The sequence below is a fragment of the Xenopus tropicalis genome, chromosome 8 (genome assembly GCF_000004195.4).
Source record: "Xenopus tropicalis strain Nigerian chromosome 8, UCB_Xtro_10.0, whole genome shotgun sequence".
In the NCBI taxonomy this organism is placed as follows: Eukaryota; Metazoa; Chordata; class Amphibia; order Anura; family Pipidae; genus Xenopus; species Xenopus tropicalis.
Genome location: NC_030684.2, coordinates 98,955,619 through 98,981,935, shown reverse-complemented (window position 1 = coordinate 98,981,935; position 26,317 = coordinate 98,955,619). Strand labels below are relative to the sequence as shown.

At 37.9% G+C, this 26,317-nt stretch overlaps 1 protein-coding gene across 4 annotated transcripts in view; it reads right to left on the bottom strand.

The window, feature by feature from the left end:
* Window positions 1–26,317, bottom strand: part of kif26a (kinesin family member 26A) — an 89,038-nt gene that overhangs the window by 17,583 nt on the left and 45,138 nt on the right. For all 4 annotated transcript variants that reach the window (XM_004917188.4, XM_004917189.4, XM_002939734.5 and 1 more), the window contains 2 exons: window positions 24,622–24,785; window positions 9,379–9,562 (listed from right to left, as the gene is read on the bottom strand). In XM_004917188.4, coding sequence (XP_004917245.2) covers window positions 9,379–9,562; window positions 24,622–24,785 — 348 coding nt within the window. The remainder of the gene's footprint in view (window positions 1–9,378; window positions 9,563–24,621; window positions 24,786–26,317) is intronic.

Sequence of the window (26,317 nt, the reverse complement as noted above, 5' to 3'; positions counted from 1 at the left end):
TTATTCCCTATACCAAAAAGTGCATGAAATTGCTGTAATGGGTGCATCCCAAAGTTCTTTATATTTTATTGACTTAAGAAGCTGTAGAAAAGTTGCCAAGAGCTGAAGCCATGCACTCTGTGTGCTTATTTACGCATCTAAAGGGAGAATAGTTATAGTGATTACCCTACATGGTACAAAGAGCTCTGAATACCCTGTATTTAGCCATAAAAAAGCTGTAAATGCACAGGCAGGATCCAGAGTACATGCCACCTGTGGTCAGTAAACCAGAATTTACAGATGGTTTTGCGTGTATTTGTAAGGGATTTAAAGGTAGAAATATATAACAGAGAAAAAGTGTAGTCTTCTCAAGAAATCATATACAATGTTGCTTTCCTCTAATGCACACAAAGCATGTCCCAGCAGCCAGCTTGCAAGGCTGGGTTCCATTGGGCATCTGATTAGCTGATTGCATAATAAGTACTCTTGTGGTGTGCTGTCTACTCACTGCCTGAGGCTTAACCTTTAGCAGCACACAAAATAAAAAGACAGTGTATAGGGGCTCAGAACAAAGCAGACAAAGGAGGAAGGCACATTGATTATCTTTCATGGTTATTACCTGGGTGTGAATCCCCTTATTATGGACACGTTAATTGCCTTTGCTTGTAGCTTTTTTTGCTGCAAGGAACAGTTTTCACAAATTGTGCTGGTAACCATGGAGTTAATCTGTTCGCTGCTGCCAGCACATTGGTACTGAGTTGGGTTCTCCAAGCAGAGCAATAAACAAATCCGGACACAATGTGGGCCAGGTGCTAAAAATAAACCAACGGTATTTGGCAACTACATAGAACCTGCAACCTATTGTGAGGTCCATTGTCATGGTGTAGATTATACCTTATTTACTATAAATATGTTTTCTATATTTTTATTTTTATTTGGTACAGGGGAGATCTTCTTAATCACAATATTTCTTCTAGGCAGTTTTAGGTTTTGGAAAGAACAATTTTAATTTCTTCTGCCTCTGGCTGTAATGAGGTAGAAGAACCTTAAAGTTTCTGCAAACAGACACAAGGCAGAATTGCATGGATCAGGCAGCAGGCAAATGGACCTATTTATCTTTTATGCGTTTTTTCTTATGCCGGAACTTGCATAACATATTGGTGTAAAATCTGGCGTTCAAATAGTCCGATTTTCTAAGCTGCATTCCAAGGAGTTAATTTGATTAAGAACACTGAAAATAATATAAGCTGAACCAGCTTTACCAAATCAAACCCTAGGAATCCAACAAGTAAAGAAAATCTATTTGGGATTTGCCCCCATAGTGTTTCATGGGGCTGGATAAATAACAAACACACAAATAGTCCATTATATGGTTCTAATCGCTCTATATAAATATATATGAGTGCAGCGTTGGACTGGGCCACCGGGACACCGGGAAAAAACCTGGTGGGCCCTGGCGGCCCAGACCCGATACCTGTTGCCGCTCCCCCAGCCGGTGGTGTCCTCCCCTGACATATTTCACTTATGCACCCTCAGGGGAGGATGTCAGGAGGGGGCCCCTGTGGGGGTTTAGGGGGGTGCGGCAGGGGACGGAGCGTGGCAGGGGACGCAGCTGGTGGGGGCACCTTGGGGGGTGCAGGGCCCCTGGGGTGGTAGCCCTGGTGGGCCCTGCACCCCCCAGTTCGACCCTGTATATGTGTGTTTTCATTAATGCTAGTTTAATGCCACATGATGATGCCTGTGCTTTACCCTACTTCAGAACTAGTGTAGGCCATCTGGATGCTAGGGTTAATTCCACCATAGCAACCAGATAAATGCTAAAATTCCAGAAGGAAATAAAATAATAAAAACTGCAGATTATCTCAGGATATCACTGTCTACGGGCTAAAATTAATTTAAACGTTAACTACCTGTTTAATGGAATAACCAAACAAACAATAGTTCAATGATCATTAATTTTGTAAAAATCATACATTTCCCTTAAGTTTAAATTTTCCAGTATAGCTTATTTTTAGCACAGAAGTGGCAGTGCTCCTGTATAAACATGTTCTTTGCAAAGCTCTACATGTAGTATAACCTGCTGTCCCTGAAGTTCCACAGCAAGTGGGAAATGGCCTTTTAAAATTGTAGACCTCCTGTAATTACAGCATCTGCCTGGGGAAAAACTCATTTCCTGGGTGGTGTGAGAAACTCCGTTGTTAAAGCTTTAATGCCAGGAAAAATAGGTGAGACTAGGGAAAACTTCAGTGGGAATCCAGGAATTAGTCGCACTACACACTGATTTGGCCAGATCTAAATACTAGTGTTGGACCTCTGGATGCCAGAAGAAAAACAACACATTGCTATAAATACTTTTGTGACTTTTCTGACATATTTAGACCCACCCGCTGACCCAAATACTAATTCCGCAACAAAAACTTTCAGTCAATGGAATTAGATTAGTTAACTTTCTCAGGAATTAGTGCCATTCAAAGCAGAGCTTTCACCAGTGTCCTAAATCTTCTGCCCCTATAGATGCTCTAACACTGTTCTGTGCAACCTTTACACGCAGTTGACACTCCACATGCTTGATGATCATATTATATTTAAATCCATATATCATACAAACACAAAACCATGGACCACGAGCCCACCAGCCTGCTCAAGAGCTCCACAGACTTCTTTGCATTAAATCATCATTTGTTTATATTCTAGCCCTCAGATAAGTAGTATGTCAAATAATCTGTCCACTTCATGGAGAAACTAGAACAACATTGGCCTTGAGAAGACAGGGGGGGCAACAAAAATTATTTGGAAGACTATATCATGTCCACTCACTTCCATCTGTTGCACCCTGATCTAACAATTAGGCAATTAGAAGGTCATTATGTAACATATATGTCCTACATAACTTTGGGCTTGTTGAGGTTTCTAAGCCTATAACAAGGCACTAAAATGGATAAGGGATTATGCATGCTTGTGCCTACTTGCAATCATCTTTGCTCAGCTTGCACCTTTGTTGTTAACGTCAGTCAGGACCAGCCTAGGGATATGTGAACATTTTAGGAATATGCCATTGCAAAATGATATTCTTGTAAATGGCCCAAGGATAGGAACATGTTGATATAGAGAATGTCTACAATTTGCAATATGCTTCATGCCCAGCATCAATATCATCTACTAAAATAGCTGTACTAAATACAAAATATCGGTTCATAACTCAACTCATTGGCAAGGTCTACAGGATTTACAGCCGCATCTTTGCCTTTGAATGTAAGGGGTATAAAGACAATGGCAACTAGATACCATAGCTTGAAACAATTTCTTAGAAAAGAATTATAAGGGATAAAATTAAAATGGTTGGAGCTGTTCCTTATCTGTCAGGACACCTAATAAAGAGGTCATAGTGAGGGCCACTGCCTTGCTAGATCACACCTGCATGTTATACAAGGTTCCTTAAAAGAAGAAAGAGAGAATTAGAACAAAGTGAACCCTAAATTAAATGGAATAGCTACTTCAAAACCCATGTGCATTGTTGTCGACAGATTCAAGGCTATATCTTTAGAAAAGCTGCACGATTCTCATCTGCCTTCTCTCGAGCCTTTCTAAGCGCTGTCTCTAACCTTGAGATAGTACTCGGGTAGACATTTAAAAGTCAATCAAACCTGTTTTTAAAATAACTAATTAAAATTAATTTTGGCCTTTCAGCTGTAAAAGGCACTTACGAAGGTTGGATAGCAATAATTGCTGTTTCCAGGTGTTCAATAACAAGCCTTGCACACAACGTATTGTTTAATAGCATAATTTCCACTCATGTCAAGTCTTGTGCATTTTGTTTGACTAACACAGATTCCTGCAGATCTAAGCCCAAAAATGTCTGCCCTACAGAGAAAAAACACTGCAAGTGTGTAGCCTTCGTTACTCATTCTTTGCATATATCCAGCCTGACTATAGATTAATCATACACAATAAAAGCTTGATAAGACCCCACCCCTTTTTAGAACTTCCCTGTACCTTCTCATAAAGCTTCCTCATAGGTGATAATTCTCTAATCCACCAAAAATGAACTGCTTGCACAATAGTCTAGTGATACATTAGACCCCTGTACCAAGCACCATTAACAGAGGCAACTGTCGAGACCTGTATGCTTTAAATATCAATGATCACATATTGTGTGTGTACTTTTCTGAAGTATCTGTCTTGTTCATTTGTACATGTGTGCTTGGGTTTGCGCCGTACCACTTAAAACCATTCCCTTACCTGCGCCATAAGTGAGATATAAGACATTCGGGCATGTATAAATTCTGCCTACCTCCATGTTCCCAGGCCACACTTAATACAGATGCAGCAGATGCTAAAGTAAGTGTTTCCATAAATTTAGTAAGTGACCAGATGGCTACTTAAAAAGTGAATTGCGTGCAAAACAGCATGACCACAGTGTTTATTATAATCATATGAAATAAGCTTTACATTACATTAAAGTAGCCATATGGTCCCTTTAATTATTAACAATGAATATTTTAGCAACTTTGTAAAATAAATAACAATGCATTATTAACTAAGCCCTAACATTTGATAGTAATGGGTAACTCAAAGTGCAAGCTTATTGCTAAAGAAATGGTGTACACGATTTTTAATGCCATGGGCCAATTATCCCATACATACATGTCACAGATCAGTTAATTACATTGGGTTTAATAACAGGTTTGCTGAGACCATGGCTAGACTGAAGTCATAAAAATCACTTTAAGGTCTACATCCAGACCCAGTCTTTCAATTGGGCAGCCCTTATTTAGGGTCTCTTTGTTGTGGTACTACTATAATGACTATCAGTTCTACCATAGAAATAACCACATATTTAGTAATATAGGACAGTACAATAAGACTTGGCATGCAGTTTTTGAGATTTTAATAGATAACCTTTTGCTTTGCATGAAACCTGAGGGACCTGAGAGTCTGGCATGTTCGTGCTGTAAGTAAATCTTGTGTCTTGTTTGGCAGTTTGACAACTTTGACCAACAGGACATGTACTAAACCCCAGGAGATAGTTCTGTAAGATCATCTGCTATAGGTTGCACTAAACTGCAGATAGCATCTAGGATTTGTTTGGGTCATGTGTCTAGACTGCAGACAGCTTACTAACCCTTTTCTCTTAGACTTAACCCTTTTGCTCTTCTTTAGCCCCTCCTTCTGTGATGTCACTGGTATGGCAATTTGTATTTGCCTTTTTGTTTTGTGGTAAGAAGCCTTGGCAGAGTTAGGTTAAAAGAACTGTGCAATATAGAGAAAAAAATGGTCCCCTTTTGCACCTGCAGGCTCATATTATATAAATCAGTTATAGAACTGCTATTCTGCATTCCAATTAGACTGGCTAAGCATTTAATGCTTATATTTAATTGATAACTCTTTTACATGAGGGATAATTCCCTCATTTAGCTGCTGTTGAGTTACCACTTCTAAGTTAAGGTACTATGTGTCTGTAATGTCTCAGGTCTGTAATAAGAGACTGGGGGGGGTAATGATCTGAAAAAAAAGTCTGAGCATTTCTAGCCATTATCTAAAAACACTGCGAAGATGATGTAGAGAACTGTGTGCGAGGCCTGTAGCTTGCCATACAATGCATACTGCAAATCCATCAACCCTGGAAGCAGAGTAAATGGCTCAAGGATGTAGACTAGTCCATTTCTTCAATATATTTTCTATATAATTGCAGCACTCAGAGCTAAATAATGCTAACTGACTCAAGATAAATGCATCTATCTACTCTCCTTTCATTCCCCTTACACCTATTATTAGATTACAGCTGCCGGGACAAAAATAAGAAGAAAACTATATTGATCCTGAGTCATCACTTCCATCAGCCGCTGCGCTCCCCCACCCAATGTGAACTACATCCATGCATCTAGATTTCTAACATCAGCTTTTCCAGTTTTCTCCTTTCGCTCTCACAAACAAACCCTCGGCTTTTTCACTATGTGAAGCACGTTAGAATACACCAATTCAATGCATCAAGGTCACCCACATTTAAATAACAAGAGCTGTCAAGGGAAAAAAAGGCCTTGTGTTGCTTTATTAACTGTGGGAGCACTATATGTACAATCTGCATCATGCACTGATACCTGTACCCCAAAAGTCCAGATAATAAAACCTGCAGCACAGAAGTCTATGTACTAAAACCCGCAGTCTCCAGTCCAGACTAATCTCAACTAAAAACCACAAAAGAAATTTGGACACTTACCTCACTGAACTTCATGGACTAAAGTCTGCCTAATGAAACTCCACAAACTGAAATTTGCAGGACAGAATATAACCCAAAGTATGTAGTGATACCTGCAGCACAGAGCTTACTCTTCTCATTGTCATTGCATTTTTGTTGCTTTTTATCTTCTGTTTTGCTACCAGTGTATAATGTATAATGGAAGCGATTCAGTGAACAGAACCTCCATCCAGAACCAACCAACCGTTAAGTTTCAAAGGGGAAAACACTTCCTTCCTCAGGACTATGCTTTGCTGTTGGGTGCAGCTTTAGACTTGATCTTGAAGATCATCATCCAGCGCAAAGGCAGTGCATATTTGCTAGGTCTTATTTCTTGGCATTCTTCTTCATAGCATGTTTCATAGGCTGCCCCCCAAACTCAACAATTTTGTCCAACTGTGTAGGTTTTTTATGTGGTTGAGATGACAATAAAACCTGAATCTGATCTGAATTGTGCAGGTGGGGGTGACTATTTGCCATTGCCACAACAGTCAACCCCCCTCCCCCCGTGTAAGGCTTCTAAAAACCTGAATTAAAGCTCTCAATAAAAATCTTTCTGTAGAAATAGATATTAGTTCGGTTTCCCAGCACAAGCTCTTGGGTATTTACATGTGCAATAATGTATCATCTGTAACGCTTTGAGAGCAAGCTTCATTCCATAATCTCACAGCCTGTTTCCCAATGAAATTTCTAGCATCTTCACAGCACTGTAAATCTAATTAGGCAACTATGTGTTCAGTGCCAATATGTTCCATTGGATCTAATTGAAACTGACAGATATGCATAACCTTTGCAAAATTGGTTTATGGAAGATATTTTGTACAAGTTGTTTATTTGCTTCTATGACCTGCACCTGGCAATTTTTATCTTTTAAAAAAAACCTTGGATTTTGCTATTTCTATCTTATGTAAGGAATGAAAAAAGAATATTTTCTCATTGAGGGCATGTCAATAAGGTTTCAATGTCAATAAAATATCTAATGGCTGTTAGGCAGCTCTACAACTGCTCTCTTGAATATCAATTACCCAAAGGGAATGAGTACATTACCCAATAATGCTAATATGAAGCCATTTCTCACAATATGCAAGTCTGTTATCTGATACTTATATCAGACATTTCTGTACAATACTTGAACCTCTGGAGCTATTGTATAAAAGCCAACACTAATACACATAACGGTACTGTAATTATTGATGTTCTGTAGGGTGGTAGGCGATCTGCCCAAGCAAGTATTGAAAAAAATTGCTTCAAATTGTGGTTGATAACAGGACACATTTAAATTAAACATTTACACATACACATAGGGGGCATTTACTAACTAAGTCCACGAAGATTTGTAGAAAACCTAAAAAACACAAACAAATTGTGTATGTTTTCTGCAATGTTTGGTTACACTTCTCCAGCTTCCGTAGCTCCATAGCTGGTTTCCCATAATTCTCTTGTACGCTATTTTTTTACTGTTCTGGAAAACGAGTATTCTACTGGTTATTGGGAGCTTTTGCATTGGTGCAAGAAGAGTCATTAGAGTCATTAGTGGCTGTTAGGGGCATGTATACAAGGAGCAGCGGGGGGTCCTAACACCTGATTTGCAAGTGTAAACTGCTAAATAGGCCACCACCAAAGTGTCCATGAATATTGTGCTTTATTATTATTAGTAACTGAGGTTGCAGATAAAACACTTGCCATTTATTAGGGCCAAATGCTTCCTCACAGACCAGTGTTAGAATATCAATAACTCCTTAATACTACAGCACAGAGAATACAGGTACTAGGGCCGTAGCTACTGGACTTCTAAGACTGCAGACATGCTGTGCTACTAAGGGGTAAGTGCAATTAGAAAAAAAGTGAATAAATGTTATTCTATGAAAAGTCTTTATTCAGCTGTGGAGCTTACACATAAGGTATATAAAGGCAGGAACCAAGGAGTTAACAGAAAATCAAGATTTTGAAAAAAGAAACACTGTTTTTATGCACAACCGTATCTGTTTTATAAAAATGATCCTGTCAGTGTAATGTAGGCAAATTGTCAGGATCTTAGTAAATATCATTCACTTTACGTCTGTTCCTGTAAGTGCTACACAGTTACTTGAATAGAGACCCTCTTTAGCAGAAAAAAAATAAATTTGACATAAAAATTCCTCAGCGCATGCTAAGGTAGTCAGGAAATAGCAAATTAAGATGCTCTGCAGCATTCTCACAGAAAAGGATGTCTTTTTAATGCCAGGAGATGATAAATTACCTTAAGTAGCACATTAATGGCAGAGATTGAACATAATCCAACTCCTTTCCAGTGTCATCATAAAACGGCTTTCAGACATCATTTGTACTATTCCAACATTAAATTTAATAACATCCAGAGAGACCACAGGAAAAAAAAATAGCAGCTAAAAGGAACAAACTGCATTGGCTCATTGCTTTTAAAGGTTGAGTTTATCTAAGCAGATGGAACAGTTTGATGTTTCCAGCACATTAATACACAGAGCGGGTAATTTGCTCAATTATATTTATCAATGATGGTAGATTGTGCAAGGGCTGTGATGCCATTAGGTATGTAAAATAGTGTTTAACCTCAAAAAACATGCGCAACGTAATGTCACTGTGTACTAGAGGAGACAATATAAGTGTTCTGCTTGTACTGGTCCCACCTGCTATGTTGTGTTTGGAATAGGTTGCTAAATATCCTAACAGGGAGAGATCAAGTAGAACATGACCATCTATGTGGAGACTGATAAGTGAAATGTGGCCCTTCAAGGCATTTTTCCAGCCAGCACACTACAGAGGGAGTTTTTTCCATGACATTACATTTTCATTTTCTAGCCAATCAAGATACTCCTAAAGCCAGAAGTGCTGCCCACACTGTAGCTCTAATTGTATGGCAGCGCACATGATTCTAATTGGTTAAGCAAGTCATGTTAATATAGAACATGAGTGGGTAATTCTGAAGGATCCACCATTGCTGGTGACAGACCCATCATTTCTAAATGTGAAAATCCACAGTAAATACAGTGTGGCTGCATGAAGTGGGTCAGAAGGATCTGTAGCAGCCCCTACTACACTACTTCCTTACTTCATTTGTTTTGCCTTTCTAGATGTTCTTTCTGCAAAAAGATAAAATGCCCCCATGCAATACATAAACACAAACACTGATACAAAGAGATGGGTACCTTTCCAATGCCTGGGTTGTCCTTGATTTTTGACACAGCTCTCATTAAACATGGAGGTGCAGGTGGTGGACATAGCTGAAGGATGCCACTGAAGTTGGTGGAGTATGTGGAATACTCTTGCGAGTGAGGAAGAGGAGGATGATACTTCTTTCGCTTTGAGGACAAGTTGAGCTTCTGTGCTGCTCTGTATACAGTAAGAGGGAAAGCAACGTTACCAGGTGCTCAGGATAAGTAAGACTAATGGAACAGATGTTTCTTGTCATCCCTGCCTATTTAACAAACAAGTCAATTCATTCTAATCAGATTTCATACGGAGGCACCAAAAGGAGATATATAGAGGTAGATGTGGCCTGAAATATAATGTCATCTTTCTGAAGGCAGAGTTTGGAATTATTATGTAACTTTTCACAGCTTTAACAGCTTGACAGCTGAGTCAGACTGCAGAATTTTAACTGATGCCATAAAACTGCTGTAATGGTCCCCAAAATACCAGAACACCAGATGGGCTGCTTGGAGATAACAGTAACAGAGATATTGTACATGTTCATAACATGTTTTCTGTACTATAAAAAAACACATTCACATAAATACTACCAGGATACTGGCACACAGAAAAGTCTATTTTAGCAATATTTTTCATGTGATATATATTTCTGCTTCCCCTGCAATGCTTTCTGTGACAGTACTGGCCACCATGTTACCCCGCACTAATAAAGATCCTATCAGGAAAATTTAAATTCAAAAGATAAGACTATTCTTTGAGTGGGCTGATAAAATGCCTGCAGAACAGTTACCACAACATATGAGACATATCTGGTTGTGTGCTGTCACTGCAGGCTCGGTAATTAGCAATGATATTTTCCTGGACACATACACTTGTTATCACCATGTTATGCAGATATGGATGCTTTTTTTCATTCCAATCTCAGCTGCACAAAAATCCAGCTATGGAAGAAGTCATTAGGGGTGGAACAAAAGGTACACAATCTGTCATTTTTTTGCACTTTGCATACTGGCTTTTGCTTTTTCACAGTGCTGAACGTTTTCACGTTCAGAGTGTAGAGACCACTATCCCAACAAATACAGCACTGACTGCTTTTCTCAGTGGTATTGGTGTGGAACATCAACCCTCCCAACCACTACCCATTCCCTAGCTTGTATCATTTAGACACCCAAGTTAAGGTGAAGCAGAGGCCGCAGATCGTAGTGAGCTCCTATCCGTACCACTTGCCCTATAGTAAACACTAAGGTCAGAACTGGTCTGCTCCCCTTGACACTCTGCACTGCACCTAGTGCCAGATTTCCAATCAGGTGTGAAATAAAGAGTGCTGCATTCCCAGGGAGCAAATGTTCTTGCTGTTCCTCTTAGGACTTCTGCCCCCCTAGGAATAAGTAAATGGCCCTTAATGAATGACATGGATTTTTACTTACATTTTTTGTTCTACAATGGAGTCTATCTTTATCATGTATTTCCATTGTAAATATACAATTTATGTGTATTAGTTATGTTACATATATAATACTATGAGGGTATACAGATTTGATTGCATTATTGCATTTGCTTTCTGTATTACTAAGAGCTACAATAATGTTTGCCTCTGCTGAGGAAAAGTAAAGTAAATTCCAAAGTGTTGCCACTTCCATTACACATTTTTATTTCCAATATGTTTCTAAAATGAATTTGTTTCCTTTTTCTCCTTTGATGTTTACCAGTAGAAGACAGGTTGCCATCTCCCTAAACTGTTACAATCTGATATTGCTAAGACATGCTAGCAACCAGAAGAGCCACCCAGTAACAGGCTTTAGCAAAGATTCAAATCTGGGAGCATGCTCTTTAGGGACTAAAGCTTCTGTATCAAACTAGTAACAGTTTATAGAGTCAGCCAGGGTCGGACTGGGGGGTGAAGGGCCCACCGGGGCCCGCGCCCATAGCCTCCCCCCCCCGGGAGGGGCCCCCCTAACCCCCCTAGCAGGGCCCCCCACCTGATGTCCTTCCCCGAGCGCGTAAATTTAACGCGTCGGGGCAGGAGTAGTCGCACAGGGGGAGAGTCGCTAGGGTCGGGTTTGGGCTGCCGGGGCCCACTAGAGCCGGGGCCGACCGAGATTTTTCCCGGTGTCCCAGTGGCCCAGTCCAACCCTGGAGTCAGCACCTGGCTTGTTAAGTCACTGCAGGTACTGCTCAGAATGCTCAGATAAAGGATCTTTCCATAAGTTGGATCTCTGCTAAAAAATAATTTAAACATTAAATAAATCCAATAGGACTGTTCTGTCTCCTATAATGATTAATTATATCTTAATTGGGATCAAGTACAAGGTACTGTTTTATTATTACAGAGATAAATGTAAATCATTTTAAACATTTGAATTATTTCCTGATAATAAAGTCTATGGGAGATGGCCTTTCTGTGTAAAACACTACCCTGGATGAGCAGAGGTCATATGCACTTTATTTGCCACCAAACAACCATGTCCCCAATTATCACAAACGTATTAGTCCATACCCCCCTCAATCCACCTATATTTCTCAACCTCTGCTTGTGTATGGGCTTGTTCACATGCAGCATGCAGCGTAGCTGAAGTTTAACCACTGTTGTAACTGTCACAAACTGCTGAGTTAAACAAAGAAAGCTCTGGACATTATTTATACTCTCAGCACAAAGGTCACCAGAGAATAGACTCAAAAGCACAACAACATGTTTAAGTGTCTTACATTATTGTGTGTACTTTCCTGGCACATCTCATTCAGCTCGAGACATTTCCTTTGCTTAGCAGTGGAAAACATAGTTGAATCTGACACTTAAGAGCGGATTAAGAGGACAAGATTTCCTGCTTTTTCCACGGGTCTTCTGCCTCAAACACAATAATAAGTCATTCCTGTGCTATTCTTTGTGTCTATTAAATCAGTTTCTGTTGTGCTCCCTTTGTTAGTATTCCACAAGCAGATTAACTTAAATCCAGTCAAATTTGTGCTGCTCTGACACACAAATGCTCAAGAACTTTTTCTCCTTTCCTCCTTTTGTGCTTCTCTAACCAAATTACTGTCCCACAAATAGGCTCCCCTACTTCCAAAAGGAGTATTGCCAAGAGCTGTCCATATTGTGTGGGATTTTATTATAATATAACACATTTTGCTGGTTTTTGCTAAAACCACAGTGTCATACAAAGATGTTTCTGATAGAGATGTAGCGAACTGTTCGCCAGCGAACTAATTCGCGCGAACATCGGGTGTTCGCGAACTCGCAAGTTCGCGAACTTTTCGCGTATGTTCGCAATTTGGGTTCGCGTGGCGTTTTTCCGCTGCGTTTTTTCTCTGCCTAAAAACACTGCACAAGCCACACATGGCGTTTTTCAGCAAATCCCGTTACCATGGTGCTAATATCGCGAAATAGCAAAAAACGCTGCGTATTTACGCTAGGTCTGCCAGCTGCCTTTGCGTTTTTACGCAACGCTGTGTCAACAAAGTATTTTTCAGAGAAATTTTTGCCCTTGATCCCCCTCCTGCATGCCACTGTCCAGGTCATGGCACCCTTTAAACAACTTTAAAATCAGTTTTCTGGCCAGAAATGGCTTTTCTAGGTTTTAAAGTTCGCCTTCCCATTGAAGTCTATGAGGTTCGCAAAGTTCGCGAATATTCGCACTTTTTGGCGTAAGTTCACAAACTTTTTTTTTTAGGTTCGCTACATCCCTAGTTTTTGATGCCATTGAGAAAGCTGGGGAGCACAAGAAACTCACTTAGCTCTATATGTGGTTCCCAGGCCTCCAAATGGGCAAATCTAATCTATGGTTTTTACTTGCATCTAAGGTCATACCTTGCATTGCCCGCAATTGCATCAGGCACTTCTCTATATCACACACACAATTAAACTGGAATCATAGGGAAAATGCTGCATTGGTAATAAAACAAATATGAAAAGTTGTGCTTGAAATTTCACTTGGAAGCTGCACTTGTGCTTATAAATAAACCCAATGGTATATTAATTATCTTCTCAACTATGACATTTCTCATTAAAATGTACTATGTGAACACATGTTATATATCAGCAAAAGTAGTCAGAGGAGCAGAATGTGGTACCAGTGCATGGCCAATCATGTCACTAGCTGGCTGTCCAATTAAGGGGCAAGACTGTATATGAGAAGCACTAGTTAAGGGGCAAGACTGTATATGAGAAGCACTAGTTAAGGGGCAAGACTGTATATGAGAAGCACTAGTTAAGGGGCAAGGCTGTATATGAGAAGCACTAGTTAAGGGGCAAGACTGTATATGAGAAGCACTAGTTAACCATTTTAGACTCTGTATTGTATTGTTATATTTTTATCTTTTGTTACATTTCATTAATAGTGGAAAATATATAATTGCTAGTTTAAAAGTATTAATGCTAGACAAAAAGCCAAATACTGTTGTTCCAGGCAAGTATAAATAACAGCATCTTTATATTAAAACACAAATATCTAATAACATAACATTGTTTCTTTCCCAGTTGAAATGCTTGAGAATCTTGGGTACAAAGGAAGACAAAACACAAATAATATATGATGTATCTTTCACATTCATTTCTATATTTACATTCACTGTAGTATATGGGGCGCCGTTTGTTACATCAACATTCCTGGAGTGTAATGGTGATTTGTAGACAGAGGGTTGACATGGTCAATTTTGTAAGCTCCTTTAGTTCAGTCAGTCAACAAAGCATCATTATGTTCAAGAAAGAGACCACTAATTAGCATTCAAATGTTAAAACAGGTAGACAGACATGATGGATTGATAAATGAAAGATTTTGACTGATCACGTGAAGAAACTATACAGAATATAGGAGTACATTCAGTGTCTTATAACTGAAGTCCAAATGTAAAATAATAGATTTACATAACATTAAAAGGCTGCCTTTGTCAGACTCTATAGCATAGAGCTAAAAACAGCAAATCAAAACATAATCCCAAAATATCCTGACTGCCCACTCATTGTGACTGGCAACTTTCCAGCTAAAACCCAAACATTTTAAGACCCCTTCCTAACATCCTTCTATAACTCCCAAACCCCAATCTGGAAAAGCGCGTGTGAAGCTGCCTTTATTGCTGTTGCTACTTTACAATTTTTTTTCAAATAAGCACAAACTGGATTCACTTGGTCGTCAAACAAGCCAGTTATTATGAAAAGCTAAAGTGTAGAGTGTCAGCTCTGAGGCACTTCAACTGCTGCACAACCTCAAAATTCATTTTCTCTATCAGCAAGCAAAGCAGCTGTATTCAAATAAAGTAGATGGGGTTTTTTTTCTTTTCTTTTTTTTTATACCTTAACTTCTTTGCTGCTGTATAAGTAACTATATGACAATTAGGGCCAGTAAAGCTTTAGAAACACAAGATAATAGTAGAGAGCACTCATATACTAGCACCATAGAAAGTCTGCAACCTCTGCTTAGAAGAGCCCAATAGAAACTATCTAATGATGACTAGCAGCTACTAGAAAGGGGTAGAATGTGAGAAAGCACCTATTAATGGTTAATAATGATCCTTTCCTGTATGCAGTAGTGGCTTGATAATTTTCTAGCAGTTATTATTATTATTATTGCATGTATTGATAAGAGAACACATAATAACTACATAGTTATACAGAATGGACTTCAAAAAAAGCTTAATTAAAGAATTATGCATAAATAGAATACAGAGCTATAAAATGCAATTATGTGGTGTAAAAAGTTGCAAAAGAGAATTGCTATTTAGCTACAGAATTACAGCCCCATTTTAATAAGTGCAGTATTTTCCAATGCCTTGTTACATGGCAGTCCCAGATTTAGTAATGGCATTAAATCAGTGTCCTTTTATTATTTTATTATTATTAAAGAACAGTATACTTTCATTTCATATTTCTTATCTTTCCCTAATGGCTTAAAAATGTATCTGAAATGGGAGGCACATTTTAATGGGTCTGTAGTAATTGAACTGAGATAATAATGATCTAGTGGAAATTAAAATTATTATCTAAAAAACAGAAAAGAACAATCTTGCTGCACAATGAAAAAAAAGGTCAAGCTGTCATTTTCTAGGAGAGATTTTCTACTTGTATGGAAATACTATTTGTCACAGCTCTCGGGAAGACAGGGAAAACTTGCATGGCATTTAATTCACAGCAGATCAAACCAAGCGTCTGTACTGAATTGTTTAAGTTCAGCCTTAACATTTATTACGCAGAAGTTAGAGAGCTGTTTGCTGTTTCTCACAAACAATAAATACTGTACAACAAGCTGACAAACCATCTGTCAGCAAGCAGAGAATTCAATTATGGCTTCGTTATGTGCACCTTTGTTCAGTGCCAGGATACAATATGTCCAGCTACAGGGTTCTTGTAAGACACCTACACTCTATCACTTTTACTACCTAATTCTGTTGTGTAAATAGGCAATGCTAATATATTCATGTATTTATAAAGGACAAATATACACAACTGCAAGCATAATAACTATTGAATTTCTTTATTGTCCAGTCTGCTTTTTCCAGCAAATTTTCAGCACACAAATGCTTTATGTCAAATTGGCCTTGGCCTAGGCAGAGTCCATATGTGGATATCTATTGTGGTGACATAGTCATTTATGAGCAAGCACTCTTTTTACTTGCGATTCAGTTTATAAAATTTCATTTCCTCACATACAAGCAATTTAGCATCTGATTTATAGCAACCAATGAGAAATCGACCTTCTTTATTCTTACCGCACTGGCGTGAGTGTGTACCAGATCTATTGAGTTCAAAATTGATTAGAGTTCACAACCTGAACTATTGTTTCTTTGTATTTATTTATGTTTTGGGAAGTGTTGGCACCAGTGAATATCTGATTCTTGATGGAAATCATTATTTTTGCTCCACACACTATACCTTCAAGGAGGTTTTAAAAAAGAATTGGCAGTTTAGTAATAAACTGAAATAATGGTTTCTGTTTGATTTTGCAATTTAGTTTTCCATTTACAACTTTTATTAAATTCCCTCCGTAATATTTTGCACCCAAGTCTCAGGGAATTAAAAATTTGCCTTTCCAGGGCAGAAGTTGGGGGTCAGTGAATTAGCCATCAAGTTTCTCTTCCTCCTACCTCAGTGGTTATTTTTTGGTTTACATCCTTGTTTAAGGTGGCTCATTTTCAGTTTAAAGATACAGGTATAGAACCCTTTATCCAGAATGCTCGGGACCAAGGGTATTCTGTATAAGGGATCTTTTCGTAATTACCTTAAGTCTACTAAAAAAATCAATAAAACATTAATTAAACCCAATAGGATTGTTTTGCATCCAAAAAGGATTATTTATATCTTAGTTGGGATCAATTACAAGGTACTGTTTTATTACTACAGAGAAAAAGGAAATCAGTTTTAAAACTCTGAATTATTTGATTAAAATGGAGTCTATGGGAGACAGGCTTTCCGTAATTCGGAGCTCTCTAGATAACGGGTTTCCGGATAAGGGATCCCATACCTGTATATCAAAATGTTGCTGTTGTTTCATCCATACTTTAAAGAACATATTAGTGCACTGAAAACTTGCCTTACTTAGCCTTCAAGCTGGACTCCCAGGAGTATCTACAAGTTCAAAAAGTGAACTTTTTTTTTTTAAATGGACCCTGCAGCCACTGCTCTGAGGCGCCTAGGTGGGGCAGCTGACTGTTGAGGTTGTCAAAGCTCTTTCAACAAGTACAACTACTCCATCCAGCCAACAAATTAGTCCTATAATAAATGGAAACTTAAGAATAGCATACCCTTGTAGAAGAATGAGACCTTAAAGGAACAGTAACACCAAAAAATGAAAGTGTATAAAAGTAACTAAAATATAATGTGCTGCTGCCCTGCACTGGTAAAAGTTGTGTGTTTACTTCAGAAAGTCTACTATGATTTATATAAATAAGCTGCTATGTAGCCATGGGGGGAGCCATTCAAAGGAGAAAAGGCACAGGCACATAGCAGATAACAGATAATAAAACACTATTGTATTCTACAGAACTTATCTGTTATCTGCTATGTAACCTGTGCCTTTTCTCCTTTTTTCCAGCTCGAATGGCTGCCCCCGTGGCTACACAGCAACTTATTATATAAATTATAGTAGTGTTACTGTAGCAAACACACCAGTTTTACCAGTGCAGGGCAACAGTGCATTATATTTTTATTACTTTAAAGCTCTTTCATTTTTTGGTGTTACTGTTCCTTTAAGCCTATTGTATAACAAAGATTCTCATATATGTGCAGTATTAAGAATATAAGATGTTGCAAGAATGCAATTTAATTTCTAATATAGTTTTCAGTTATATTTATATATATTCTAAATGTGTGCTCCTGGGCAGACACATTCCCTCCCCTTCTTCCCACACTGTATATATGCTTATATCTGTAGTGATAATGTGCTAATGGCTAACGCCATAAAAATTTAGGCTCCTTGAATTATGCCAGAGGGGCAGTAAAAGGCAGTTCTGTTTTGGAAATTCCAAGACAATAAAACTAAAGTACATGTGAATGAGCATTCTTTGTGGATGGGAAGAAAATGAATGCTTTACAGCACTGCTAACGATGTCCATTCAGTTTTATGAGTCTTGCGGGGTGTCTGAGCTGCGTGCCCTAATAAATACACTTCTGTTCAGAGAGCATAGCAAATTAAACCCCCCCTCTACATAACAGGAAAATGAAGGAATCTGTTTTCATTAACTGGGGCTTTGACTATTAAGGAATATACACAATACATTGGGTTGTTGTAAACTACTATTCCCAAGATCCTTAGACAGGTGACTGTTGTACTTTATAGCAAATAGAGCACTGGGACTTTGACATTCATTAAACTGTGATAGGCCTTACAGAAATTAGCTACAATATACCTTGTTTTTCCCTAGAAAGCATTGGAGCCACAAACTTGCTGTGTGCTCAGAGTATTCATATACAGTATATTTAACATTTATGGGCAGAGTGTACCTTGCAACTTCACAAATTGCTATAGATCATCACCTCTAAGAGACATAAACAGATATTACTGTTGCTTTATTTATCCATGCAGAATAGTATGGTCCAACTGACCTCTCTACATTCCTGGGCCATCAGCAGTAGTAGGATCTGCTTCCACTATATTTAGAACCCTAAAGTTATTATAGACTATATGCCAATAAAGCTAATTCAGCCAAAGTTAATTTTCCCTATGTTGTGTCCACAATAGCCATAGTCTTAGCTTGGAATGTTTCACTCATTAGTATTTGTTTTGTTGTAAGCTAACATGCCATAGGTCTTAATACATTCCTTGTTAACCAGATGAAATAGGGTTAAATAGCTCTGTCGCCACCTCTTTTCAAGATTGCTTTCTAGATATGCTCTCAGAGCCAATTCCATTTTTGACCTGCACCATCTGTTAGAAAAAAAATCTCTAATCGGCCACAGTTTGCAAAAATTTATGTATGTCCTGGCGACAGTTCATAAACTTATGTGATTCCCTCTTTCCAATTAATGGCACTACAGAATAGGATTTTATTACTTTTCCCCTTGGTTTTAAAATCTACTGACTGCTTTTTATTTAACTCTTCTCCACTTTAATGGAAGTTGTCTTTTATGACACCCTAGAGATTCATCTCCTTGCAGCTCAGTGTCAGTGCAAGAAATAAAACAAACTTATAACATATCCTGAGGCACTCAAATATAAAGTGACAAAAGACAGTCTCTAACCTGAACCATGATTATCTTCCCAGACTGCCCAGTAACAATAACAGTAAACAAAACAGCAGCTAGGGAATTGATCTGATGCCACTGGAGCAGCAAGGTGAAATTCTTGAATTACTTATGATCAGGCCTTAATTTAATCTAAATTCAGGATATACCTAGGGAAAAGCTTGGTCCTGTGGGTTTAGGAACCAGTGTGAAACATGGTACTCTGATTCAAAGAATTGTGGCATTGGTTACACTGCCAGGTCAATTATTTCATGCTTTTGGCATGCAAACTTTGATTTTAAAGCCCCCAAGTAAGCAAATTATATGCCTGAAAGGCTTTAAACATTACTACATAAATACAATAACCATGTAAAGGGATGACAACATTACTATAGTGAGAAGTTTGCCTGTAAAGTATGATACCACTCTGTAGCTTCCTATGATAAGATATAGCGATTGGCAAACATCATATTATGATGTCACGAAATACAGATATAGGAGGCTGCAGACTTCATGGGCAAAAACTAGATAAAGGAACTCTGAAAAAAGTGTATATGAATGTACTTCTGAATAACTTTGGGACTTGCAACTTTTGGAATGTGGTCACTTAACTAATCTTTACATTACAAAGCTAAGTGGCACCAACTAGGAACATTGTCTGCTGGCAACCTGAAAAACTCTCTATTATTTTCAACCCTTACTAAAAGGGCATTATCAGCCACATTTCCTTAGAGAAAACTATCCCCTGCACCCCAGCTGCTAATGCCATACACAACATTTTGTCATTGCTATAAACCATCACTCTCTGTTCAGTCTTTTCTCCAGCTATCAGCCTATAATTTCAGACTGTGTAATTTCAGTGACTTTTTTTTTCAAGGTCAGTCAGTGTTTCTGTTGGCTAGATCTGACATCAGTGGACTATTTATGTTATTTTCTACCTCTTTTACTTCCCTACAAACAATACCTGTATTGGAAAATGTTAGAATAATAACTGCAACCCAGCCCTTCAGACTGATCTATATATTTGATCTTCTTTGTATCTGTTCCTACAGAGCCACTATTTACCTCCACTATGTCCTATAGTTAATTCTTAAGGCAAAAATAAGGTACACAGAATCTTTTTAGGGTCAATAAAAATCTTTACAGAGTCAGCAAAAAAAAAAAAAAAGCTTTATTACCCTGGGTCAATGTTTCAGTTGAAAAGTATGCATTTTTTTATGTACAACTTTATGACTAGGGGTTTTAAAACCTTTTAACCCTTACTATAAGAATGAAAAAAGTCAAAATACTTTAATGAATACACTATAAATATTTAAATAAGCAACATTACAAAGCATTAGACAAAATAGAGAGACGTTGGAGTATGCCTGAATGTATGTATTATCTTAGCTCAATCTTTTGTTAACTACTGGGGATGTGTATGTGTGTAAAGCAGGGGGTAATTAATCATCTGAAACAAGAATTCTATGTCTCTCTCATTAATCATTTTGTGGTTGGTGATGGCACCCACTGATTATTTATTTACCCAACCACTGATGCATTCCCGAGCGAAAAGGAGAACTTTTTAACAGCTCACTTTGTTCAGGCAGATGTATGCATTTTTCCAGTGACAGCCAAGAAAATGAAAACAAGACATTTTATTAGAACTAATCATCTTGTATTATAAGTAGAAGACTTGGTATTTTAGGAGGACAAACAGCTTTGAGACTGTCTGCTCTAAGGAGATGACATACAGTACAAGTGGGGCACTCAGCACCCTCTCTGCTGCAGTACCAAACAGCAATGGGTGACAGTTGTATGGCATGTAATACCTTCAAGACAAGCAAATAAAGCAAAATCCAATGCTGTGAGGGTGAAGCATTAAGAAACTTTTCTTTTTGCAGCCTGGGGGCTTGTGGAGTTGGATATGAATCTGCTTTTACAGACTTTATGATTTGAACTGGAATTGTTTTAGTGATGTTTTATTTTGAGACATTTTTATGAACATTTTTATGAACAAATAACTCCTGGTCACTAAAGGGGTGAATCTAAGGGGTTAAAAACTGTGTATGTCATATGTTATTCTGGTGGTACTTATGCACTATAAACTGTATTCTTTATTATTGTCTCCAAACACTATAAATATTTTATAAGCTGTGTTTTTAGATATGATTATTCTGTCTACACAGTTTAGAGGACTCCATGGAATTTATAGAAAACAAAACTACATTGTATATTTAACGTATCTGGCATTTAGAATGCCAGAATGTCTTTGCCTACTAATTCAGAGAACTTGTTGTTCTGTGGAATTAGTGATCATTTATTGTTACAGAGGCAATTGAACAGAGTGTTAGAGACTTGGTGATTACCAGTAATCTTTACATATACATAATTAGCCAGCCTTAATTTCACTGCTCATATGCTGAAGGGTTATTAGTCGCTAGTTTCATTCTTTCCTTAGAGAAGCACTGAAAATTGGAGGAGATTTTTGCAGCTCATTAAAGAGTATGGTTTGTAACAACACAGTTACAAGAACAGTGAAGTGGAGGCACCTCAATGAGGGAAGGTTTCTTAGATAACACTTGGATGGCAGAGCGCAAGATACCCCTAAAAAATAAACACGTCTGTTAAATGAGATCAAATGCCATCTGCCTGGCACATTGTATCCTCCAGCAGTCATCTAGCAAGTGAAAATAACAGGCTTTACAGGCACACATGGTTTGGTTATTTCATGCCTATCATCAGTATTCTCTCCAATAAAAAAGAGAATCTAAAAACTTTGCTGCATTTATCTTTTAATTTAATCTATACTTTAAAGTTAAAAACAAATAAAACCAGTATTTATACTCCCAATGCTTTAGAGAGGTCACACTTATGAATGAGGGGGTCTATAGCATCCCTGTCCCTCTCAGAGGTCTATGCCTTGCTTCAGCTTCATTTTGGCTAAGGTCACTTGCAGCACTTGGCATAATGGCATAGAAAAGCACACGAATGCTCATGTGTACACAAAGTACTAATCCCATACCTGTCAGTAAAAAAACCTGAAAGTCAGCAGGTTAGACAAGCCTGGTTTAGCCAATGAGACGATAGTGGATAGAGAGCTAACTGCTTTCCAGAGAAATCTATGTACTGTCCACTACAAAAAGCAGTGAGAGTGTCTTTAAAAAATAATTAATTTATAATTGTTTTTGGAAGTTTTGATAATGTTTATGCACCTACATAAGATCAACTGAATGAGCTCATTTCAAAAAGGGGGACTCTATTTTCTCTTTAAGCACTTAAAACTATCTATAAAATTCCTCTTTGGTGCTGTAATTACTGTTCTATTTCCAGTGCAGCCTGTATTGGAGTATCTAGTTACTGGAAAAATGTCCAGCTGGTGGTCTACAGTCCACAGGGATCTCACTTTTCTGGAGATTTGACTGTTTGGGGATTACATACATTCCTTTATTAAATTGTTTTTATAATTATTTTACTTAGGAAGTAAAGCACTTAATTGACTCACTGTCATTGGTCATCTGCTTATAGGTACACAAGAGGGTATTTGCCTAAATATCAAAAGGGGGCATTAAGAAGAGTTTCTCTATGGGGAATGAAACTGGGCTACCACACAGGAAACATATTCAAGGTAGAATCAGCCAGATTAAGTACGTTAGTAAGTCATTAGGGTATGCACTCACAAACCATGCAATGTATGGAGAGGATAAGGTCAGGTCTATCTACTTTAATCAATATGGCCACAGCCCTCCTCTAAATAAGGTAAAAATGTAAAGTTCTCCCTAATTACCAGGCAGGTTGGACAACACTGTTGTAATCTGCATTGTACAGATGTTTTGCAGTGGTGTTACAAAATGATAATCAGCATTTATTATGAATGTACCAAATCCAGAATTAAGGTCAGGATCTCTTTTTTACAAATCTTTACAAAATTCAGCCTCCTGAATTCAAACCCTAAAACACACTTTAAAGTACTGAACAACTTAACTGGCACTTTAGAGTATGAATTTGGATAAATATTTTTCCAAATAAACACAAAACTGATGGATTTTGGGTACATATCTCTACATTTTCTAAAGCCAGACACATTCAGTTTTCATAAATATTTGACAAGTTCACTGCATTTAAAGCTCACATCAGACACATGCCATACATACTTGAGAACACTGGTAATAAATGATATGGGCAAACTGAGCACACACATGGTAGCCAGCCTTTCATGCAACTCCATAGTGAAGGGCAACTGAAGTCTGTCCATTTCTGTGGTTTGAGGGCAGGTGCTTCACTCAAGTGGATGGCAGGATGAATGCATTAGTAATGGGCGGCACTAGGAAAATGAGGACGGGCAAAGCATTCTATATTTCTTTAAGAGATGCCATTTGACTAAATATATGGATGGGAGGCTTTAGGTGCCATTTAGTTCTTGAATATGACCATTTCCATTGCTAGCACACCTGTCTGATAGTATGGAATTATATTGCTGATTAACAAGTGCAAATAATAAGCAGCGTATACATATGCACCTCACTAACCCTGTTTTAGGCCTTGCACAAAAAGAGCACTTGTGCCAGCTGGAAACATTTGGCCTCCCTAATGTTAGATTTTAGGCCCAATTTATTGAAACTAATTGAAAACTGTGATGTGCCGAACAACACATATCATTCATTTAGAGGCTGTGCTGCGATTGCTGCATATATTCCAGTGTTTCATTAGTAGCATATTGCTTCAATACCTTAATCATATGCTCAGTCACAACACAATCAGCACACTGAGTAATTCAAAGCTGTTTCTCTACGCCTGCAGCTGATAAGGTGTTTGCAGTATGAGTAACCTCAATTATTGACTCTATTTTATGGCCAATGTAATGGCCAAATGCCTACCAGAAAGCCATCAGGAGACGTTGATAGGATAGTGACCTGCACATTATGTATAACATTATTGTTCATTAGTAAATAATGAAATGCTTTAATCCACAGCCAGTGAGAGAGTTAATTCAGTTCTGTCATTTTAATCTATCTACACATTAGATGTATATCACAGGCAAGCCTGGCTGAGGAATTTAGCACAGAAAATATGTAAAATGTGAAAGAAGTCAGTAAACTGCAAAATAACTGGAATTTGTTTTGGGATAGGGCCCAGTAAACATAGTGAGATTCACTTACAATTGGCAAATTTGCTCCAGGGCAGTATCCCATAGCTGCCAATCAATAAATTGATTTCTAGGTCTACTGTGGTTGAATACTGAAAACAAATCTCTTATTGGCTGGCAAAGGTTAATTCACCAGCACCCAGTTAGTAACTGAGCCCCCAGTAGATTCAACAGTTCATGCACTGGATACCTTAACCTCTCTTAATTTAACTCCCTTACCATAGTTGGTATTATGGTAACTGAATATTTAATTTATCTAAGGATCTCTGATTATAATTCCTACTTTGGAAACAAAGGCAACATCTAGTTTGGGTAGTAAAGCCAGTTCAATAATCTAAACATATATGTGAGACAGAATAAAAATACCCATACTAGGTCCACACCATTTGATGACATTACCCACAGAAAGCTATATTGAGGTTCCCCAGTATAACCTATTATTTAAAGTATTTCATACTGACTTACCTGATAAAGAAAGAGGCTGCAGCAGAGGTCCCAGCAGACTCTGCTCCTGCGGGTGCAAAGAAACTCTGGGTGCTTCCTGTCACAGACTGCTGGTTGTTGCTGGGGCCTGAAGATATTTCAGTGTTCTGGTTTTCCCTTCCTCCATCCATGGATGGGGCATCAGGCTGAAATACATAACAAATACATGATGAATTTACCAGTGTGCATATTGCTGTAGGCACTAGGATAGGCACAGTAAGGACATATAATGAAGCAAGACAGACTTGCTGTTTCAGGTTTATGTCAAAGAAGCACTGCAGCCAGACACAGAAACAAGTTGGGCACCATTTGTTATGGCTATGCACAGTTATACAGTTTGACAACCATGAACAAAATAGAAAATGATAATCAGTGATATTTTATGGTTTGTACAGCTCTTTATCTGGTTCAGTTAGAAGTGTCAGGGATAATCCCTTATCAAGATATCATATGCACAGCCCCTGCTCTGCTCAGGGGGAACACACCATCTAACTGTAGTAAATGCATGGCAGCTCAGTATATATTGTCATGATGAGCAGAAAATAATGTTACTGATGCAATTTTTAATACCAAAAACTGCAATTAATATGTGTCCTAGTATTCCTTTCTATCAGGAATCCCTAAACTGCATCCTTCCTGCTATTGGTGACCTACAGCTCCACCATACTACAGTCTATCCAACCACATACAAATAGCACTGTATAAATAAAAATCTACATACATACATACATAAGGAGGTTGCAAGGTTGCCAGGTTTCCTTTTCTGTCTATAATATATGATTCTGTCTATAATAATATGATTGCTCACAAAATATAAATCTATAAAGGGTACACTAGTAAAAAAATACCAACATATAAGGATCATGGTTAGGTGCAAAAAAAGGCCAAATATAAGGCAGCTGAATCTATACACTTCTTAGATATAGCATGGGCTTGCACTTTAGTAACTCCAAACACAGTGGTATTATCAAAAAATCTCTTCATAGAATAGTTTCAATAAATAGCACAAAGTAAAACTTCAGATTAACTTCGAATTACCCCCCTCATTTCGGCACATAAAGTCTTTCTCAAGGGGATTTCTCATTGAGAATTGAATTCCCCTTGAGCTTTCTGTACAGGGTAATTCTCATTTTGGCAACAGTATCCTCTTCCCTGTATACTTTATTTTTAGTGTACAATCAGTGGTTTGTATTGTATAGATGTAACCAATTGATTCAATGTGTATTAATTATATTAAGTTTTACTTTGTACTATTTCTTGAAACTATTCTATAAAGTAGTTCTTTTGATAAAACCACTGTGCTTGAAGTTACTTGTGTGCAAGCCCATTCTATATATAAGAAGTTAATAAATATACTTGCTACCTCTTCTACTGTGTACTTGTTTATTTATTTGGGTGCTAAATTACACCGATGGATTTGATCATAGAAACCAATTAGAACTTTGTTTGTATTTTCTAACTGGCAGTACGCTATTAAATCAAATTGCTAATTAGTTGCTATGGGTAACTGCACTTTAGCACCTATGTTGAGTCCTTTAAGTACAGTAAATCTGGCTACACACAGGTTGATTATCATGTAAGCAAAGCCTTCTCCTCTGTGAGACCATCAGTAATCAATTAGATCATATGAGAAGTGTGATATCAGTCAGGCAGACCTGTTGGAGAGCCCCACACATGA